This window comes from Thrips palmi, unplaced genomic scaffold (assembly GCF_012932325.1).
Source record: "Thrips palmi isolate BJ-2018 unplaced genomic scaffold, TpBJ-2018v1 HiC_scaffold_4, whole genome shotgun sequence".
NCBI lineage: Eukaryota > Metazoa > Arthropoda > Insecta > Thysanoptera > Thripidae > Thrips > Thrips palmi.
In genome coordinates, this window is record NW_023144631.1 from 12,282,471 (window position 1) to 12,303,894 (window position 21,424).

At 44.0% G+C, this 21,424-nt stretch overlaps 2 protein-coding genes across 3 annotated transcripts; one reads left to right on the top strand and one right to left on the bottom strand.

Annotated features, from left to right (window-relative positions):
• Positions 1-3,546: 3,546 nt before the first annotated feature.
• On the top strand, positions 3,547-11,729 carry LOC117649691 (pectin lyase B-like). 2 transcript variants are annotated; one of them, XM_034392661.1, is made up of 6 exons: positions 3,547-3,713; positions 4,849-5,063; positions 7,931-8,164; positions 8,656-8,880; positions 9,764-9,877; positions 11,399-11,729. In XM_034392661.1, exons 1-6 carry the CDS (start codon positions 3,587-3,589, stop codon positions 11,609-11,611), a joined length of 1,128 nt encoding a protein of 375 aa, XP_034248552.1. In that variant the 5' UTR covers positions 3,547-3,586; the 3' UTR covers positions 11,612-11,729. The 2 variants fall into 2 exon arrangements, with proteins under 2 accessions (XP_034248552.1, XP_034248551.1); XM_034392660.1 differs by lacking the exons at positions 3,547-3,713; positions 4,849-5,063 and adding an exon at positions 6,687-7,314.
• A 177-nt stretch (positions 11,730-11,906) lies between these two features.
• LOC117649692 (low-density lipoprotein receptor-like) lies at positions 11,907-21,284 on the bottom strand. The gene is made up of 4 exons (XM_034392662.1): positions 21,101-21,284; positions 14,836-15,012; positions 13,571-13,673; positions 11,907-12,725 (listed from the first exon to the last, which is right to left on the bottom strand). Exons 1-4 carry the CDS (start codon positions 21,211-21,213, stop codon positions 12,561-12,563), a joined length of 558 nt encoding a protein of 185 aa, XP_034248553.1. The 5' UTR covers positions 21,214-21,284; the 3' UTR covers positions 11,907-12,560.
• Between the last annotated feature and the right edge of the window lie 140 nt (positions 21,285-21,424).

Below are 21,424 nucleotides of genomic sequence, written 5' to 3' on the forward strand. Positions count from 1 at the left end.
AATAATTTAAAGTGATGAATAACAAAAGTTTGATACTGCATTTGGAACAAAATCCAGTGTCAATCAACATTTTATACAGCCAAAATTTTTATTCCCTGCTTGCTGTTTCAAACCAGGATATTTACTCATCGCAGCGTTACAAACTTTACATCAAAGGTATGTGTTAGTTAGTCAATGATAAGCATCAGAAGTAAATGAGAAGGCACAGTACATGCCCCTTTTCGTTGTCCAGTAAGAGACGGAAAGTTGGTGCAGCCGCTAGCTGTTTGGCTGTTATGAAATGTAGGACTCCGCATCAGTTCATGCGGTCAAAATGGAAACCGCATCAGGAAATGCGGTTAAATTTACACCGCATGACCCCTGCGGTGAAATTGCATCAAAATCCTGGCTATTCAGGTGACCGCATCACTTCATGCGGTCACTTACCTAAACCGCATTTAAAATGGGGAAATTTCTCCGCATTTTTTTTTCAGTGTATAGGGCGGTATACTTGCTAGCCTAATGTGCCAGTGCGTCCGTCACCTGTCGAGACAAAATGAGTGACTGGATTGAGGCGGTGCAGGAGAGAGGGGCGCTCAATGGGAGGGGGGCCATTCCACGCCAAACCACCGAACCCAAAAAGACCTATCTCAGATTTAACTTATTTTTGGTTGACTTGTAGGGCCCAAACCCCCCCGAACCCCCAAAACCCAAAAGGATTTTGAAAAATATCAAGCGGTTTAGGAATAGCAGCCTTTGAATGTTGAATTTTTACTTAAGTTTTATTTCACTTTTTTTTTAAAAAATTTTTTTTTGAACGCCAGTGAGGGTTTTTTTTATGATTTCCTTTCTGATAAGTCCAAAAAAAGGGTTGAAGGGGGTTAACACTCGGGTGTTTCCAATTAGGATTTTTATTTGGGGGAAATTTATCAAATTACTAACAATTGCTCTACTGAAAATACGTTGTCATGGTTTTGGCTCGTTTTTTGGTCAAATAAAGGGTATTTATTGGTCGAACAAATCCTGAAATAAAACCTTTGACTTGGGCACATCTTCAACTTAAGGGGAAAAAAGTTGATATTTCACTATTAACGGATTCGTTAAAATGGCCTGAGCACCAACAGTTTCTTCTCGTATGAAGTTCTAGGACTCAAAATGGATGAATAGGGGGGAAAAACAATTCAATAAGAAGTAAGGGTAATGTTTCTATTTTTGGAATGCACTGCGCATTGCAGTATAGGAAGCCAAGTTAGGAGATAACGACTAAAATTTCGACGTAACCCCTGGTAGTATCAACTCCAATTCATGCTACAGGGTGAGTTTTTTTCAAAGTGTCAATAATTTGTAGGTAGTTTGGGGGACCCCAAAGGGGATCATTTTCTACAATGAACTAGTGGGCGCAAACGTCTAAGTACGGGGATAATTGGTTTTTGTAATTGGCCTTCGCGCCTGCGAGGTAGGCACCCTCAGCCAAGGTGGTCGCAGGACCCCCCGTGGGGTTGTCGCGGGTCTGGAGGGGTGCTTCGAGTCTCGTAGGGGTTCGGCGGACCTTTCAAATGTCTTTTTGGGGGGGGTTGCCGCGGTCTGAAGAGGCTGTCATGGTGGCCCCCGTTACAGTGGATCTCACGGCTGTCTTTGCGAGGGTGGCGGGATTCCTCAGATACTTCCCGAGGTCAGTGGCCTCCCGCGAGTACTGCTAGTCCCACGACACCCCCCCGACAGGTCCCGCCGCCCTCAGTGGCACCGGGGCCCCTCGTAGGCGCAAAATCCCAAATTTCAAACACCAATTATCTCCGTACCCAGACGTTTGCGCCCCCTAGTTCATTGGCGAAAAAAGGTCTCCTAGGGATGCCCAACTGCCTTCAAAATTTTTGACACATTGAGGAAACTCACCCTGTATAAAACCTTCATAAACAGTTACACATGATTCCTTTCTTCTTATTGAATTGATTTTTATTCATATTTATCTCATTTTGAGACCTTGAACTTCATACGAGAAGAAACTGTTGGTGCTAGGCCATTTTAACGAAACCGTTAATAGTGAAATACCAACTTTTCTTCCCGTTAAGTTGAAGATGTGCCCAAGCAAAGGTTTTATTTCAGGGATTTGTTCGACTAACAAATACCTTCATTTTACCAAAAAAAAGAGCCAAATCCATGACAACGTATTTTCAGTAGAGCAAAATTTTTAGTAATTTGACTAATTTCCCAAGTAAAAATTTCCCAATTGGAAGCACCAGAGTGCTAAACCCCTTCAAACCTTTTTTTGGACTTATCAGAAAGGAATCATAAACAAAACCCTCACTGGCGTTCAAAAAAAAATTTTTTTAAGAAAAAAGTGAAATAAAAATTAAGTAAAAAGTTCAACATTCAAAATGCTGCTATTCCTAAACCGTTTGATATTTTTCAAAATCCTTTTTGGGTTTTGGGGGTTCGGGGGGGGGTCCCCACAAGTCAACCAAAAATAAGTTAAATCTGAGATAGGTCATTTTAGGGGTTCGGTGGTCTGGCGTGGAATGGCCCAGGGAATGTTACTCTCAAATTGCTACCTTGATGGAGCAGAGCACCCCTACACCAAGTTGAAATTAAGAAATCTGGTGGACCAGCTCGTTGATTCTGCCATACAGGCTCACTTAGCGCGGGCAGCCAACCACGCTGTCCGCGGAGCTCTACAGGAGAGAGAGAGAGTTGAGACCCAAACCTGTTTGCTGGTAAGTAATCTTGTTATCCTGGGAATCAGTTTAACTCGACTCCTAAGAAAGCCATTAAAAGTCGCCAGGGCGCTAGGAATCAAATCTTAACTCGCACAACGATGAACTGCAGCCAGCGCAGTCCGTATCGATTCTTCCGTCACAACGGCCAGAGAGAGACAGAGCGCTTTCGGACTACAATGAGCCCTGTTGGAATGCCGACATACAGAGGGTGAATATGGGTCTACGACGCCGTGGGACATTCCAGGATAGAATTACAAGACCTAAGACAGAGGTTGTCCGAATTTGTCTAAAACAGTTTTAGGTGACTCTTAGACTAGTAGACACTAAAAACCTTTTTGTGTGCAGCGCGACTTACGATAGTTTTCTAGCACCGACTCTAGCGCAGCATCGCGAAGCCTGTTACGTCGAGACACGGTGTGGCGTACACCTAGCCTACCTTGTGTGCGTGTGACGGCCTGTATCACTGACAATGCAGAAAACATCAAGCTGGCTGTCAAGCTGACATTCGGCAGCAGTAAGGTCCTGCCATGCTTTAATCACACCCTGAACTTGGTTCCGAAAGCGACCCTCTTTGAAGAAGATAAGTACCAACAGCCCAATGTTCCGGGACTCACCCACCTCCTCGTTTAAGAGGGTGTCGCCAGCCTCTAATGCGAGTTTTTTTTTTTTTTCCAAAGTTTTGCTAAGTGTATATATTTTATGTTTTGCCTTCGGTGTGGCAGTACCCAATGTTTCGAAGTCGTGGAGAGGTGCTGCCCCCTGCCGGGCACCAGCTGTAATCCACATCCAATGAAAACACATCGTGCGACACGCAGAGCACGAAGTCACGACTTGCATTCGTTAAAGTGCGGCGCGCGCAAGTGAGGTGACTAGAGGGCTCGTGCATCAGCGCAATGATGCGTGTGGCCACCACCTTGTTTCTGGCGCTCCTGCCTGCTGCCGTGCTTGCAGCGAAGTGGAACCAAGGATGCATCTCCTCACCCGTCGGCTTCGGTTATAGGACAACTGGAGGGGCTGGCGGTAGGTGCGGTCTTCAATGAAAACTGTTCCCTCGCGTTATTGCTGGCATTAACTTTGAGATGGTTTAACTATTGTTGCTGTTAACATTTCAAATTGTGACAACGGGTGTCCCGGCCCTGGAGGGTGAAGTCTATGAAGTGGCCAAATCACCTCATTCCTCAGCTGCAGGCCGCACCGATAAAGCAGTGCGTAAGGGAGGGTGGGGCGCTTTGTAACAGGGGCGATTCGTAACAAATGCGTTTATTAATTTAAGGGGACTGCAACTGGCACAAGTTTGACACCGATATGCAGAATGTTCTTTATTTTGTTTAGAGAATTCCGCAATCTGTTACAAATCGCTCCACTCTCCCTTACCTGGCATTCCTAGGCCGCTACTGGAAAATGAACCCCTTTCCTAGGGTGGGTATGGGAATCCCTGGTACCGCTTTTGGCAGGATACGCCCACGACTCTGCTTAGGGTCATTCCATCATCCGTACAAGATTTAAACGCATCTCGGTGACCTTTGACGATTTCGACCAAATTTGGCACGAAGGTAGTCCTAGTAATTAGGAATTTTCCCATAATTTTAAGGTCGATTTCTCAAGTGGTTTGTTCAGAATCGGCATTGCAATTTTTCACTCCTGAAAAGTACCATTTGTGTTCACTCTGGAAGCCTTGCAAACTATTTTAAGCCTTCCAAATAAAAGCAGCTTGTTAAAACAAAGTAATTTGAGCATACGTAACCTTACAAAGAAAATACTTCACAATTTACGAACCATTTCTTCGTGTAACAGAGCAAATTAATTCGAATTATGTATGCTCAGAATACTTGGTAATGTTTTAAGCGTGTAGGTATAGACGATGCTCTAGACGATTCAATGTTCCGCCCGAATCTGCGGTACCAGCAAGGGGAAGTTTAGTGCGACCCGCTCTTGAGTGTCAGAACTTACACTGACGGTATCAGATCCCCCCACCCCTCTCTTTCACACAAACATTTTTGTTTCATCGAAGGTCCGGAATTCAATCACCCTCCCCCATCCGGCCGCAATGTTGCGCATGGAACAGCAAATCGGTTTCTCGCCAATCGTCGCCACCTTAGCACTGATCCTGCAGAAAGGGGGAAAATGTTGTATTCCTTATTTATTTTTTTCTCAGGAAGGACGGTTGTTCCCAAGGACAACAATGAGCTCAAAAACTATCTGAATAGCAAAGAAAAGCTTATTATCAATCTCGACAAGACTTACGACTTCACTGCATCAGAAGGTTACGGAACAGAGAGAGGGTGCTTCTACAAGAAATGCAAAAAGGTTCAAATTTCGGAGGAGTCTTTGACGCGTTCCGGCACGTGCAACGGTCGTCTTCAGACACAGGTGCTATTACATAACCTCCCAGCACAACTTAACACTGAATGAATTAGCTGCATTAACTTTGAATGCGGCACTTGAGATAAAGGGGTCTCGTTGACGGCGCGACGCTCGGCTCGTGTGTACACTTGTCTGCGCGACGGTTCCCAGCTGACTGGCCTCGCCGGGCCGGGCGGGGGAAGGGGGAGCGGCGCTGGCCGCGGCGACGAGGTGTGACAGGTGGCGCGCTCTGCTCGGCCGTCCGCTCAGCCAACGCGCAGCAGACGATGCGACGCGGATGCTTCCGAGGTGGTGGCGGAGCGTGGTTGTTCTGGACGCGCGGAATTTTCAAGTCGGGCGCGTAACAGAGGCTGGGGCGATTTGTAACAGGGGCGATTCGTAACAAATGCGTTTCTTAATTTAAGTGGAGGGAGCAGAGGAAAATCTGAGTATAGCCCCTCTTTCGCTTCAAGTACAGGGTCCATCAACGATCGAAGCGGATGTGATCGGTGCTCAGGTATAGTTTTCGAGGGGGTCTGAAATATAGGGTACACCGAAATTTCGGCAAACAGGCAAATCTTTTATTTTGAGTTCTAGGGCGTTTCTGTCTGAGGCTCCCCAGGTATGAATCACCATCGAAGTACCGTTGGGGCCTTGAAGCGTGACCCCTTTACAATATAACCACGTGGCATAAGTCGCCTTTACTTTGTCCAGTGGTAGTTAGGAACGTATTTCTTGCGTAACAGGCATTTGGGGTGATTCGGAACAGACCCGTATTAAAACAAGAATTGAAGTAAATGCTTGAATTATTTCTTGAATCATCTGCTGCCTTATTCCAATACATTTACACAGCTCAAAATGCATTTTAAAGCGAGTTATTCTATTCTTTCCTCCAAAACTGTAAAAAAGTGAGGTTAGGATTGACATAGCCGATCAGTCAATGCTGAGGCGGTCAACGGCAGCTTGTAATGTTGATTTAAAGGCGTCTGCAGGACATCCGCAGAACAACTGCAGGAGGAAATAACATTCCCGACGATATTTCATTTAATGTGTAGGATGTTATGAAACACCCCATGCTGGGGCGATTCGTAACAGCATGCAAGGGTGTGGAGAGCGTTTTAGATTTCAAAGATTACGGATTCCAGATTGATCCAATGGAGCTGTACAGTCTAGATGAAGGGCCAGACTGCTCAACTGGCACAAGTTTGACACCGATTTGCAGAATGTTCTTTATTTTGTTTAGAGAATTCCGAAATCTGTTACAAATCGCTCCACGCTCCCTTACCTGGCATTCCTAGGCCGCTACTGGAAAATGAACCCCTTCCCTAGGGTGGGTCTGGGAATACCTGGTACCGCTTTTGGCAGGATACGCCCACGACTCTGCTTAGGGTCATTCCATCATCCGTACAAGATTTAAACGGATCTCGGTGACCTTTGACGATTTCGACCAAATTTGGCACGAAGGTAGTCCTAGTAATTAGGAATTTTCCCATAATTTCAAGGTCGATTTCTCAAGTGGTTTGTTCAGAATCGGCATTGCAATTTTTCACTCCTGAAAAGTACCATTTGTGTTCACTCTGGAAGCCTTGCAAACTATTTTAAGCCTTCCAAATAAAAGCAGCTTGTTAAAACAAAGTAATTTGAGCATACGTAACCTTACAAAGAAAATACTTCACAATTTACGAACCATTTCTTCGTGTTACAGAGTAAATTAATTTGAATTATGTATGCTCAGAATACTTGGTAAGGTTTTAAGCGTGTAGGTATAGACGATGCTCTAGACGATTTAATGTTCCGCCCGAATCTGGTACCATCAGGGGAAGTTTAGTGCGACCCGCTCCTGTGTGTCGGAACTTACACTGACGGTATCAGATTCCCCCACCCCTCTCTTTCACACAAACATTTTTGTTTCATCGAAGGTCCGGAATTCAATCACCCTCCCCCATCCGGCCGCAATGTTGCGCATGGAACAGCAAATCGGTTTCTCGCCAATCGTCGCCACCTTAGCACTGATCCTGCAGAAAGGGGAAAAATGTTGTATTCCTTATCTATTTTTTTCTCAGGAAGGACGGTTGTTCCCAAGGACAACAATGAGCTCAAAAACTATCTGAATAGCAAAGAAAAGCTTATTATCAATCTCGACAAGACTTACGACTTCACTGCATCAGAAGGTTATGGAACAGAGAGAGGGTGCTTCTACAAGAAATGCAAAAAGGTTCAAATTTCGGAGGAGTCTTTGACGCGTTCCGGCACGTGCAACGGTCGTCTTCAGACACAGGTGCTATTACATAACCTCCAGCACAACTTAACACTGAATGAATTAGCTGCATTAACTTTGAATGCTGTTCACTTGAGATAAATCCTGACGTCTATTCACTGCCACAAGTCACCGGTTAAAACGGTTCCTGATTGTCCCACGAACTCCCTTGAAAGCGCCTGTCTTATTCATAGACTTCGTGGGAAAACCAGGAACCGTTTTTACTCTGTTCCCAAGGGTCGTGTTACTGTGAAACCAAACGTGGGCTACTCCCCACTTCGTGGTGTGGAGTTAGTGGCAAAAAGCTACGGAAAATTCTGTTAACAACTTGTGATAGTTCTCCGCAGCCCCCTTCTCGATATTGTCCTTAGGACCTTCCCCGGACGGCCTTTCAGTATTCTCCCTAGGACCGTGCAGTCTTCTCTGTATGAACTTACAGGTTTCTGGAAGACTGTCTGTCGGAGAACACTCTATGTTCCTACGGAAAATACTGTGAAGCCCTACGGAGAATATTTTTGATAAGACGGCTACGGAGAGTTTTGGCAAAACAATTAACAGAATTTTCCGCAGCTTTTCGCCGCAGCGTGCTATATTTATTAATGATCACGGCACATCCTAACTTGGTTGTCTTTGAAAGGTCAAGTACGCAAAGGCAGGAACGTCCGAACTCTGGGTTTCATCCTACAAGACGATATTGACGACCAACGGAAAGGGTGCCATTAAGGGCAAAGGTCTGCGCCTCAAAAACGCTCAGCAAGTGATCGTCCGAGACATAACGATCAGTGACATCAACCCGCAAGTTATTTGGGGTGGAGATGCCCTTGTTTTCGACAACGTGCAAAACGCCTGGATACACAGAGTCACCACTGTGGTGAGTGCAGTCTAGGAAAGCCGGTGCACCAACACTGGAAATCTACCGGCGTGACGTCGTGCCGCTGCAGGGGCGTGAAGAAAGTGTAACGCCAAAAATCGGCTTGTCTCAAAACTTCCCGCCAATGTTTGGTGTGAATCTCTTGTCATGCCGCTTTTTGGCATGACTTGTCTCAAAAAACGCGTCGTCATGCACGCCAAATGACGGGCGTGACTCAAATGTCACGCCGTTTATCGCCGTTAATTTTTTGTCACGCCTTAATTTGGCCATGTGTTCGACATTCACGTTTTCAGTGAATGCTCTCGTCCTGTGCCTACCCGTGTCATACAGGAAAGTCTCGCCATTTTCTGGTGAAACATTTTTGTCAGACCAAATTTTGGTGAGACTCTGGCGAAACATTTTGTCTCACCTCCGGAGTGGCGAGAAGTCTGACCTTTCGATTTGTATCGGAGAGGGCTTTGGGCTTTTGATTGAATGAAAGCTTCTTTCAGAGAATCGGCCGGCAGCACCTTGTGTCGTACCAGCAGACCAACGTGGGCATCACCGTGTCTTCTTGCTTCTTCGACGGCACCAACCAGTACTCCGCCACCTGCGACAACACGCAGTACTGGGTGTGGCTGTTCTGGGGAACCCGCGACGAGATCACGCTCATCAACAACCGCGTGTACAACACTGCCGCCAGGGTGCCGCACGCCGGTGGCTGGGCCAAGGCCTGGGTAAGCTCAGGGAGTGGGTTGGGTTCAGCGAGAAGGCTCCTGGTTGCAGAAGCGGCCACTGCGCGCTCGAAGAAGCGAGGGGGCAACCACCTTCGTAGTTCGGGTTCACAAGATTTCTGAAGGGGAGACATTTCGTTAGTCTTTTTTGACCCAAATTTTGATAGGTTTTCGCTATAAGTGAAAGATTTCAGATTTCGAGGGATATTAGATGCTCGAAAGGACTCAGGATTTTGCGAGTGGTTGCGCCCTTGGCCAGAGGACCGGTGGAGTCGCTGCCTTAAACTCTAGACGCAGAGCCCCTATAGGGGCCCGACCCGCGCGATCTAGTGATCCCAATGGATTGCTCTCTGAAGGAGGAATCTATTGGTGGGGCCCATCGTTCTGTACGAGTGCTCTTTTGCAACTCTGAAGCTCAAAACGCGTTAAAAGTTTTGGCCCAAAATCACGAAAATACAGTGCTGTCACTGTAAACCTAAGGGCCTTATACCTTTATGTCGTGTTTTTTTCTTCCGAGTCCCATTTCTATACGATGAATGAATGATGCCAACTGGCGCTAACAGGGGGCGAACACCTGTTCTTGTGAGGGGTTCCACACTCTTAAAACCTTACGAATTATTTTGAGCATACATATAACAAACTAAAGTACTTTGTTATTCGAAGAAATAGTTCGTAAATGACGAAGTATTTTCTTTGTAAGCTTAGGTATGCTCAAAATACTTTGTTATACGAGCTACTTTTCTTTGTAAGGCCCAAAATAGTTTGGAAGGTTTTCTCAGTGCAATTTGGAGCCTGGGGTTGGCTTCACATCCAACTAGCTGCACTGGGTGGTTTTATGGCATCGACGTTATAGGCATGCTGAGCTCAATCTGCTGTCTTCTTACAGAACAATATTCACTTAATTGGAAACTTCATGGACAACAACCCGCACACTGGTCTGGAGCCACACATGGGCTCGAACATCCTTGCTGAAGGAAACCTGTTTTCGAGATACAAGAGGGTAAGCTTCCGTAAATTTTGTCCTAATGGCCGATTAGTTAACCGTAAGTTCGCGCAACGCAGCAGAATTTTAATGATATTGGAGCAAAAAATTCGCACCCTATAAAAGGCATGCCCAATTTAGAATGTTCGCACTCACTTGATGTGCTAGGCTTGAAAGAGAAACAACGGTACCTCAGGCAAGGCCTCCGTCGTGCATACGTTAGGCCAAACCGTGTTCGAGCATCTGCATGTATTTTGAGTACCAATAACTGCTTTCGTTTGACACAACTGTTGCGGATTGTAATCAGTTGTCTATTGTCGTTTAAAAGCGTTTATGTTGTTACTTGGTTTTCCACCAAGGCAAAATTAGTTGCGTTTAGAGTTGCAAATTTTCCGGAAACTTTCAAAGGATTGGAAAAAACCGTAAAAGTTGAAGAAAAAACGAAAAAAAAAAAAACGAAAAAATTGGAAAAAGTAGTTTTAAAGCATTACAGTGGAATATGAACTTAAAACCTCCTACTTCTGTGCTTCGTTACGACTTTACTTTCACAGGCAACCCGAGATTCACAACAGCAACCTCAAAAAGCGCACGAGAAGGAAATATATCAGGGTGTAAATAGTAGGAGTGCGCTGAGAATCGTGTTCACGCAGTGATATGTTTTTTGCCTACTTTCTGTCGAAAAGTCCGGCTTTTTGCCTAGACCTACATTTCAGGCTGCATTTTTTTTCAATTTTTCCGAGGCCAGGGTAAAAACGGAAAAAACATCGTTGTTTTTTTTTTCAATGTTTCCGAAAACGTTTCGGGCATTTTCATCTCTAGTTTGCGTTCAGTTCAGTGTACAAACACCGAGCGTACTCACTTCGCAGATCGATCTGCGTTTCTTTGCCTGCAATTGAGCATTGAGCACGGTTGAGAAAATGTTTTGAAATGGACGTATTCCTGCAAAGCTGAGCACTGAGCACTAACAATGAGTACTACACACTGCAAGAAAAAGAGTGGATAGTACAACAAAAGTACAACAATAACTGTACAATAAAAGTACAACAGGGATTGTAGAAAGTACAACGAGTTGTACAAACCACAACGAGCCCTGGACTGCACAGCACTCGTCATGCCGGTTCCATTGTACTTTGTACAACAATTGTTGTATTTGAAAAGTACACTAAATTCCTGATAAAAAATTTGCTAGAAATTTGTGTACTTTTGTTGTGGTTATTTCCTGCAGTGCACTCTCATTCCAGGAACGTGACATCACGTTGAAACGAACGTGACAAAATGCCACGTTTATTTGAGCATTGTTTCACATTCGTTTGGGTGTGAATTAGCCAAAAATCAGCTTGTTCACATTCGAACGAACGTGACATTTCAACGTGATGTCACGTTCCTGGAATGTGAGTGTAAAGTGCATTGTAGCGCACGAGTTCATGTGTTTTCGCGCGCGCTCAGTGCCATACAAAGCTATGGACGAAATCATTGCAAAGTAGTTTAACGAGCGAAGCGAAATAGGCTTCAAAAATAACCTAAGTCACGTTTCGGCAGATCATCAACGGTCGTGCTCACGGCGGACACCTGGCGCTGGTCGACAACGCGCAGGAGGCCAACACGTGCGTCAAGTACTTCGGGCAGAAGTGCCTCGTCAACAAGTACGAGAAGTCGCGGGCCGCCAAGCGGTTTGACGAGAGTGTCTTGGTCGCGTTCAAGTCGCTGGATCGCACTGCCATCAACGGCGCCCGGAAGGCAGTCTGCATCTAATGTAGCGGGAAACAGACGCGATCTTCACACCTGTCTTCAACGAGGGCGCAAATCGCTCTTCCCTCAATTAGAGAAGCAACTATCCTCTCTCTTAACAAAGAAAAAGAAACCTGGTCAATTTTGTGTCAGAACCTGATCCTACCTCCACCTCAAACTAAGAATCTCATCACATGACGAACTGGGACGCCAGCACGTGTTGTAATTCCGTGATGCCAATTGAATTCCCGAAACGGTGTGGCTGCCTCAAAAAGTGAGCAACTGTTTTAAGCCTGATCCGAGCAGCAGAAAAAAGGACTTACTTAATCTTTATCTTTATTTTGGTCTCAAAACAGTGGCCGCACCGGGGGCCGCGGGCCTTGTCAGATCTGTACTGCAAGACAAATTGTGATGAGTACAACAAAAGGACAACGAAAACTCTGAAAGAAATGTACAACGAGGTCTGGGCTGGGCTGGACTACACTCGTCATGCGAGTTCTATTTTACTTTGTACCACGGTTGTTGTACTTTGAAAGTACATTTTTTTCCTGATAAAAACTTGCCAGGAATTCTTAGCTTTGTTGTGGTTTTCTTCTAGCAAAGTGGTACTGCCCTGAATATGGCAAAAAGAATGACACTCCGCCTGATGGGCAAATGCTGAAACCGCTAGAAAAGACTGAAACAACAACCCAACACATCCTGGCAAATTATCTGTTATCAGGGATGAATTGTACTTCAAAAGTAAAACAATTATTGTACGAAGAACAAAGGGACTCGCACGACGAGTGCAGTCCAGGCCTCGTACTTTTCACAATTCTGGTTGTTCTTTCACAATCATCGTTAAACTTGTTATCACAGATTTCGTTGTATTTTTGTTGTACTACTCACACTCTGTGCAGTGTGGCCGCCACTCTAAAACAATTCAAGAGCCGCCCGATAGAGACTTGGAAAATGGGGGACACAGTTGGGTCGGTTAGGTGGATTTCCCCGTGTTCGTGTTGTACGGGCAGTTCCGCTCGTCGAAGCCATCACTGCAGTCGGCCACACGGTCACACCAGCGGTCTCGGTGACGACACTGGCCGTCGCAGAAAAAGGCGCCGGAAGCACGACTGCAGAGCTCCTTCTTGGTGCAGTTTGCCTGCGAAGAAAAGTTGAAGCGTTCACTGTAAAAATTCTGGTTGCCCATTGATGATAAATTTCAAGGCTAATTTTTCTTGCGAGAATGTTATCTCAACATTGATGATATTGTTGGCATGCCCATGCCTTAAGTATACTGTGACCCGTTACGAAAATGTATTTTCTTTGTGATGACATTTTTATCATTTGCAAGTGATGACAATGCCATACACGATTTTGTCATGAAGTGACAACAAACTTTTATGGTAAAGGCAGAGTTCGTTTAACGCTTTTGATTTTTAAAAAAGTAGAGTTATTCACTCTTAAATCTTGAGCTTGGATTGATAACCCCATACCTTATCCTTTTAGAAGGCAATTCAAAATGCCCCGCTGACAATGTTTCAGCGCTGATGGATATTCAGTTACTCCGAAGATCACACAAAAAAAGTCTGCAAAACCATTGCTTCGTAATACGAAGGAATTGTAAATTCTACGAAGAATTGCTTCGTATTATGATTCAAAATCCTTGGCTATACGAAGCATTTCTGCATAGTACGAAGCAATTCTACAATGCCTTTGTTTTCTGCGTAATTACAAATCCAATGCTTCGTAGACTTCTGTGAGTGTACAGGACTCATCGTACACTCTCAAATTTTCGTGATGGTTGCTGGGTTACTTGAACGCCGCCTAACCATGCGCGCAAATCCGCATTTTATCAGCCGTTAAAAATTTCGACAGAAAGCCCAACGCGTCATTTAACAAAACTGTGGCGATCACAAATTACTTTGTCATGCTCACGGCTGCACCCATTCAACGACGCAAGGCGCATGCTATGCTGCCTTTTTCGAGACAAGTATTCACTCGTACCTCGTCTCCGCAATCGTCGCAGTTGCAGTCCACATCGCAAACCACACTCGGCTTGTAATACCGCACGTCAGCACCGGGGCAGTTGTAGGTTTGGTTGGAAGACCTTGAAAAGAGTAGTTAAACCGGTATCAGTTAACATGTTAACAAATTCGTGCACCTCAACCTCAAACGCATTTGTACAATTACGTACGTGGCCTCACATAATTTCGCACATGGTACGAACTTTTTCATACAACTTTGTACGCAGTAGAGCTCAAATTCGTTTGAAATTGCGTGTCACTTTGTAAAAAAGCGTGCATAGTACTTAAAATTGTGTGAAGGCCACGTACAAAAAAGTGCAGAGAAATTTAATGTGTATACTGTTCGAAGTACAAGAAAGTTCCAGATCCACCTCAAACACAAGTTGCCCGATTCGACTACTCCTCGGAACGTTTCTACTCCAATCTGCATTTCTGAAGGCGCCGCAGACCTACGTCCCACTGCAGACTAGCCGCTACCTTTTCTTCTGGATCCCTGCAGTGCAGACCAGGCGGCTCTATTTTGGCTGCTTTCCTACTCCTTCCGAGTTTGGGAGACTTATTCATTTTGGACCAGCCGAGCCTGATTGTGAAATTGAAGAAAAACGATGGAGTCTCAGTCATAAGCCCTCCCCTCCGAAAATTTCATTATATCCGTTTGTCGGCAGGGGTCTAGAAAGAGGTACCCGATTGTGTTTGCTCCCGTTGAAGTTAGCCGTTTGTTCTGAGCCACTGTGGCAAAAAGGTACGGAAAATTCTGCGAATATTTTTGCCAGGATTCAGCCCTCTTATCGATACTCTCCGCAGGATCTTACAGTAGTCTCCGTGGAACTGCACAGTTTTCTCCGTAGGACCTTGAAGATTGTATAATCCCACGGAAAACAATGTAAGAACACACTTAATGTCATGGGACTTTTTTTGTCCCACGGTTTGTGCAATTTTAAGCACATCCGGTGGTGATGCAATTTTGTGTCCGCCAGGCGGGACAAATTGTCTAGTGAAAGTACAAGTTGCAGCTGGCGCCGGACAAAATGTGTCACCAGACGGGAACAAAATTGTATCAGCGTCGGATGTGCTTAAAATTGCATAAACCGTGGGACAAAAAAAGTCCCATGACATTTAGTGTGAAGGTCCTACGGAGAATTACCGCAAGCCATTTTACAGAATTTCCCGTGGCTTTTCGTCACAATGAGGTGGTGCTGAAATGGAGTCCCTCAGGAATTCAGTCAATTATTCTGGGTGTACTACCTTGGGGGGCAGTCTTTCTCGTCGACGCCGTCGCTGCACCACTTCCTGCCGTTGCAACGCTCCTCCTTCGCCCTGCAACCGTTGTCGCACCAGAAGGCGCCCGGAGCGCAGCTGGACGGCGTGCAGTTCGCCTCGTCCGAGCCGTCCTTGCAGTGGAGCCACGCATCGCAAACGAACCTACAACAAACCACTGCAATGCCTGCCTTCGTTTTTCGACTACGCATTTTTTCTGTCGTCGGAGGTTTGCGTCGAAACGCACATCCTTCTGACCCTCGCTATACCGTCAGAAAAAAAGGAACCACCTTGTTTGTGGATGACACCCTTGCAAAAAGGAAAATATATGGAAAATATGTGTCAATATATGACTCCATATATGTTTCATGCATTGCCAATATAATTGTATCTTGCTCAATATATAGCAAATTACCTTGCGCAATACGTGGTTTATATATGGGGGTATATCTTGGTGCCCGTTAATATATGATGCATATATTTCCCCATATAATATTATCTTCGCGAAAGGTATGTTTCAATATCTGACACGGTGCCCGTCGTCGGATGGGGCAGGGTGAGGAGGGCAGACTTTTCAAGTAACTTTTCTTAAAATCTTGGCACTCGATGTTGAAAGGCGGCTATATTTCTCAACATGATTTTATGTTGTAAAATATATTGACGCCATATATTGAGCAAGGGCAAGGTTCTTTTCTATGCGTTTAAGTCTCAAAGAAATTTTGAGAAATCCTGTTTAACAAGTTAACTGGAACAGTTAGGAAATTTAAAACGTCTTTTTTGAGTGTAGCGCGAAAAGTTCATCTAGGCGACCACGGTAAGATGACCTCGCATGGGAAGGTTACATTCTTTGGTAATAGTAAAGGAATTCTCTGAGTCGTCAGACTCCATGGTGTATTCACACTGTATATTGCCTACATATAGAGCAATGTATGAAATTTATATATTTGCCACATATTTTTTATATCGGAAAAGTATCTTGCTAAATTACCTTTCCACATATGTCGTCAATACATGTTGGGCCATATATTTTGTCCATATAGTGCCCATATATTTTCCATTTTGCAAGGGCACTGAACCATGAAAATTGAAGACTGCATGCACTGGCTTTACAGGCCACCTGAATGAATATTGACTGTTGATTGTGTAAACTGCGCCATGAAACGCAACGCCCTTGCTGATTGTGGTGCACAACAGGGCAGGCAACATAGGGTAACGTGCCCAGTGATGGCCACTTCACACTTTGCGCTGACTTTCCAACCAGGCGAGATTAGTTAAAGAATTGAGCTTTTGAGGTTTTGTACTGTCACCTATTGGCAACACAACGCCGAAAAAATTTCAGCTTTTTAGTGTTAGGGACGGCCGCACGGGCGCAGCGCGCTGAACACTGCGTTCTCGGCCGGTCGAACGTTGCTTTCCTTACCGGCCCAGATTAGCGCAGGCTTTGACGGCGTCGCTTGTCATTTGTGAATACGAGGTCCGTGCAAGAGAAACATCACGTCAGAAGAATCGAAAGAGGGCAAGTTAACCATAGCATGCAAGTTTTTGTTTGAAATTTCGTTACATTTGAGGGAAAAGGGGTGGTGGCCAGTACTGGGCAGGCAAAACAGCGCACAGCCAGTGATGGCCACACTAGTGTTTTGGAGCAGACTTTGCAACGAGTGACGCGACGCCGTGCATGTCCGTTGCCTGAAAAATCTTGGTTTTGACCTGGCATCTCACGCCGCCTGCCTCATGGGGACCTGAATTCACGGTACCATGGAAACTGTTTAGACTCCGTACGTACAATAAGTTTTGTTTTTAAGTCAAAATTTTAAATATGCGATAGAAACAATTCGATTTCAGAAACGCGTTTACCTCAACAAGATGAACAAAAAATGTTAAGCATGTTTTAGGTTCAGGCTTGATTTTCAGAAGTTATCGGCCTTGAAACAGGAAAAAAGATGCATTTTGTACCTTTTTCCACTTTGGACACCGATAAACCTTTGAATTTGAAGTCTGTACCTATAACATGCTTAACATTACATGTTCACCTTCTCGAGATCAAATCATTTCGGAAACCAAATCTTTTCTATCGCAAACTTGAAATTTTAACTTTAATTCTATATTTATGGTATAAACACAAGTAGATTCCCAGGGTAGGTTCCCAGGGTTACACTGATTTCCGTTTCCTAAGACACAGTGACCCCTGTAGCTTCGAACAAGGTGCAAACCAGCTGAAATTGGGTTCAATAACTGTCAAAAAAGAAAACAAAGCGCTCAAACCCTAGTGTGGCCATCACTGGGCCGGGACCCTGGCTATCACTGGGCAAACTGTACTGATAGTTTGGTTAATTTTTTCTCAAAGAATAAATTTTATTTTGCTGGTTTCTAGCCTTGGGAACCTTTACTCTATCCTTCTTTTATGTTCCTGGAAATTTTCATACCGGTACGACGTGCGGGACACTCAGTAAAGGGGTTAAAGGCGCATCAGTGCGCTAAAAGTGGCCATCACTGGGCACCTTACCCTAATTCGACCAAAGTTTGGTCAAAATGAGTCAAGGGTCGGTGCGTAGATAGCATAAAAAAAGAACTGACCCACGCTTGGTTTGACAAATCGATGTGGTCCAGACAGCCTGTGTTTGAAAAAAAGAGTCCTTGGGGGGCCCTATTCAAAAGATCTTATCTGGGCGTTCCCCCCAAGAGAATCTTATCTTAAACGCAGGCAAATTTCACTCTAGGGGTAGGTTGGGGAAGAAAAGTACACTCGGGGCTCGGGTAAGAAAAGAACACCCGTTAAATCTCCGAACTGAAACTACACGGAACCATCACGTTGGTGGTTTTAGAAAGATTGGTCATCCCGCTGACAAAAAACAAATTTAGCCCAGTTCTACATATAATATTTAGAATCAAACTGCACGTTTGAAAAAAACATTAAAAATAACTACTAAAATCTTTTTTTAAATGTTTGTACTTTGAAGTACAGCTTGCTGTAGAATCAGCCGACAGTCCAATGTAAGGTACCACCTTATAGCTTAGACCATCATCTTCGAAAAACAGTGCCGTTCGATGCTCTTGGGCTTCAACACAATTTTTTATAAGTGTATAAATGAAATGGGGAAGAAAAGTACAGTCGGATGGGGAAGAAAAGTACAGGCATTGGGGAAGAAAAGAACACCCTCTAAGAAACAAAAAGCGGGTTGAAAATTGAATTGATCACGGAAATAGATTTGATTAGGTGAGACAAGCAAAAAATATCAACACAAGTTATACAATTAGACTCGAAATAAACAAGTTATTGGGCATCTACGTAAAAAGGGGAAGAAAAGTACAAAAATGCTGTACCCACTTGTCTCTGAGAAAAGGCTTCTTGGACCTTCTGTGATGAGTCCATGTAGAATCAGAACCAATTGACCGATTTTGACGAAACTTGAACTAATGGCAAGTGAAAGCTCTCCACTTTAGGGGTAAACGTGTATTGAGCCAAGATTGGTGGTCTCCTGGTTCGAAATCGCAATTCTTTTCGTTGTACTTTTCTTTCCCGGTGGTGTACTTTTCTTACCCTTTACCCTTTTCGAGGAGTTCCGAAATCACATACATTTTGGCATGTTGTACGTAATGTGGGGAACTATAATCAATGAACAGTGATCCATTTAATTAGGAAGGCATTGGATTACAAGTTCACGAGAGCAGAATAGTCGAATCCTCATTTGGAACTTCTGTACAGTGCAAAGTACGCGTTTTGTACTTTTCTTCCCCAACCTACCCCTATTTGATCATTTGGGATGAATACGACAGTGAGCGGAATATATTTCTACATGCACTTTTGGTTTCTTCGATCTTTCATCTTCAGATTTACGACAACTAAATCACAAATTATATTGATATATAGCTGTATTAAATGATCAAACTAAGTGAAATTCGCCTGCGTTTAAGGTAAGATTTTCTTGGGGGGAACGCCCAGATAAGATCTTTTGAATAGGACCCCTCGAAATAAGGCCGATGGACGGGCGTGCTACGCTGGAAAACGAAGTCGAGGGATCATGTCCAGTTCATTTTTAGAGTCATACTGAGTTTTTCTTCAATAACGCACTTTCATCCCAGGAACGTGACATCACGTACAAACGAATGTGACAATATGTCACGCGATTCTTTGAGCATTGTTTCACATTCGTGTGATTGTGAGAAAATAAATTTACGGCTGATTCACATCCGAACGAATGTGGCACATGGCACAATGCTCAAACGCGAACGTGACATTTTGTCACATTCGTTTGAACGGGATGTCACGTTCCTGGAATGAGAGTGCATCGACGTTCGTGAACACAACCCTTGCAAAAAGGAAAATATATGGAAAATATGTGTCAATATATGACTCCATGTATGTTTCATGCATTGTCAATATAATTGTATCTTGCTCAATATATTGCAAATTATCTTGCGCAATACGTGGTTTATATATGGGGGTATATCTTGGTGCCCGTTAATATATAATGCATATATTTCCCCATATAATATTATCTTCGCGAAATATATGTTTCAATATCTGACAGTCCCCGTCGTGGGATGGGGCAGGGTGAGAAGGGCAGACTTTTCAAGTAACTTTTCTTAAAACCTTGGCACTGGATGTTGAAAGGCGGCTATCTCAACATGAATTTACATTGTAAAATATATTGACGCCATATATTGAGCAGGGCAAAGGTTCTTTTCTATGCGTTTAAGTCTCCAAGAAATTTTAAGAAATCCTGTTAAACAAGTGAACTGGAACAGTTCAGACATTTTAAACGTCTTTTTTGGGCGTGGCGCGAAAAGTTCTACTAGGCGAGGTAGGATTACAATTGAATGTCCTCACAAGGCGAAGTTTACATTCTTTTAAAATAGTAAAGGAAGTCTCTGAGTCGTCGGACTCCATGGTGTATTCACACTATATATTGCCTACTTATAGAGCAATGTATGAAATTTATATATTTGCCACATATTTTTTATATCGGAAAAGTATCTTGCTAAATTATCTTTTCCACATATGACGTCAATACATGTTGGGCCATATATTTTGTCCATATAGTGCCCATATATTTTCCGTTTTGCAAGGGAAATGAGCAGGTTCCCATTTTAATTTGTATCACAAACTTTATCATAAATTTCGCCTTCTGTCAAGCTTCTTAGTAAAGTTCATTTACTGTGCAAAAACGTCTATGAATATTAATAAAATGTCAATTTAAGGACTAGAGTGCCTAAAAGTATAGAACATTGTTTTACTTTTCCACTTGAGTCCAAGAACAACAAGTTAGAGTCGCTTAGACTTCCAAATCAACCTTGGGGCACCGGGACCCGCTGACCTGAATTGACCCCCTTCGCCCGGAATCACCCACTCACAAGTCAGACTGAAGCGATGAATTCGGCAATGTCATTGGGAAGATCCCAAGAGGCAAAACCGAAAGTTATAGGAATTTTTGCCCCTACCAAGACGTACGCTTACGCTACCAGCAAGACATGGCGAAAGTCTAGTGATATGAAGAATTTTACGCGTATATGCGGTCAGGCCGATGCGAACGTATGAGAAACTTAAAAATCTGCACACTAAATGTCTTTGTACAAATTTTGTACGAGACATCACAGTTTTTTGTGCACACGAACTTTCCGTACCATTTTGTACTAAATTTTGTACAATTTTATACAAAAATGACGAGAAATGTGCAGTTTTTCGTACGAAAATTGTACGAAAATTTCGTTTTTGCAAACGTTTTAAAAACGGTGATGTCTCGTAGAAAATTGTGTATAACATTTAGTGTGTGCAGATATCAGTAACATTTCTCACTCGATTTTTTTCTGCTGCTGTCCAGCAGGTGAATGAATTTCCTCTGTTTCTAAAAGTTATTTCCGTGAATTGTGTCCGAAGACGTAATGAGGTAGATGAGACACCGCGATCGAACCCGAAATCAGATTATTATCGAACCCGAAATCAGATTATTAAGCTGGCGATCAGGGCCAAGCTTGCCAGTGTTTGGTATTCAAAACGGCTTGCCAAATTTGTGTCAATTGAGCAAACTTACCACTGGCTTTGCAGTGTGGATTTGCTTTCCCAGTGTCACTTTCGAAGATACTCCACATCCACTGCTATACAACGATTGCGACGTCAAATTCGTTAGAATGTGAATTTTGCCATGTTCGTTTAAATGTTAGTGCACGTTGAAACGAATGTGACAAAGTTCATATGCTAACGAATACGTCACACTCGTTCTGCGGCGCAGTGCAGAGCATACGGTGTTTTACTCACTTGCGTGGAATGCATCTCCCCGTGTCGCAACGGAATTCATCCGTCGCGCAGGTTTGCCAGCCCAAGAGGGGCCTTGCCGACAGCATGACGAGAAACAGCGAGGTCAGAACCATGTTCGCTTCAGTGCCAAACTCTGACTCTTGCGAGGTGTATGGTCCGACTCCAAGAGGCACGTTCAAGTGTCCGTGACGGAGTATGTATTTTGAGCCGATAATTGGAACGTGACGACAGGCCGGCCCTTCCATTTCGAAGTTGCCACTGCCAGGTTCTGCTGAGTGATAACAAAAACTAACTCTACGAGAAGATTAGTGTTTTACTCTGGGT

What these genes read in the sequence shown, in the direction of transcription:
- LOC117649691 (XM_034392661.1), top strand. Translation starts at nt 3,587, where the DNA reads ATGATGCGTGTGGCCACCACCTTGTTTCTGGCGCTCCTGCCTGCTGCC. An exon ending in GACAACTGGAGGGGCTGGCG is followed by an intron (nt 3,714 to 4,848) that starts GTAGGTGCGGTC and finishes TTTTTTTCTCAG; the next exon opens with GAAGGACGGTTGTTCCCAAG. An exon ending in TGTTTTCGAGATACAAGAGG is followed by an intron (nt 9,878 to 11,398) that starts GTAAGCTTCCGT and finishes ACGTTTCGGCAG; the next exon opens with ATCATCAACGGTCGTGCTCA.
- LOC117649692 (XM_034392662.1), bottom strand. Translation starts at nt 21,213, where the DNA reads ATGGTTCTGACCTCGCTGTTTCTCGTCATGCTGTCGGCAAGGCCCCTC. An exon ending in GGGAGATGCATTCCACGCAA is followed by an intron (nt 15,013 to 21,100) that starts GTGAGTAAAACA and finishes GGTTTGTTGTAG; the next exon opens with GTTCGTTTGCGATGCGTGGC. An exon ending in GAGAAAGACTGCCCCCCAAG is followed by an intron (nt 13,674 to 14,835) that starts GTAGTACACCCA and finishes ACTCTTTTCAAG; the next exon opens with GTCTTCCAACCAAACCTACA.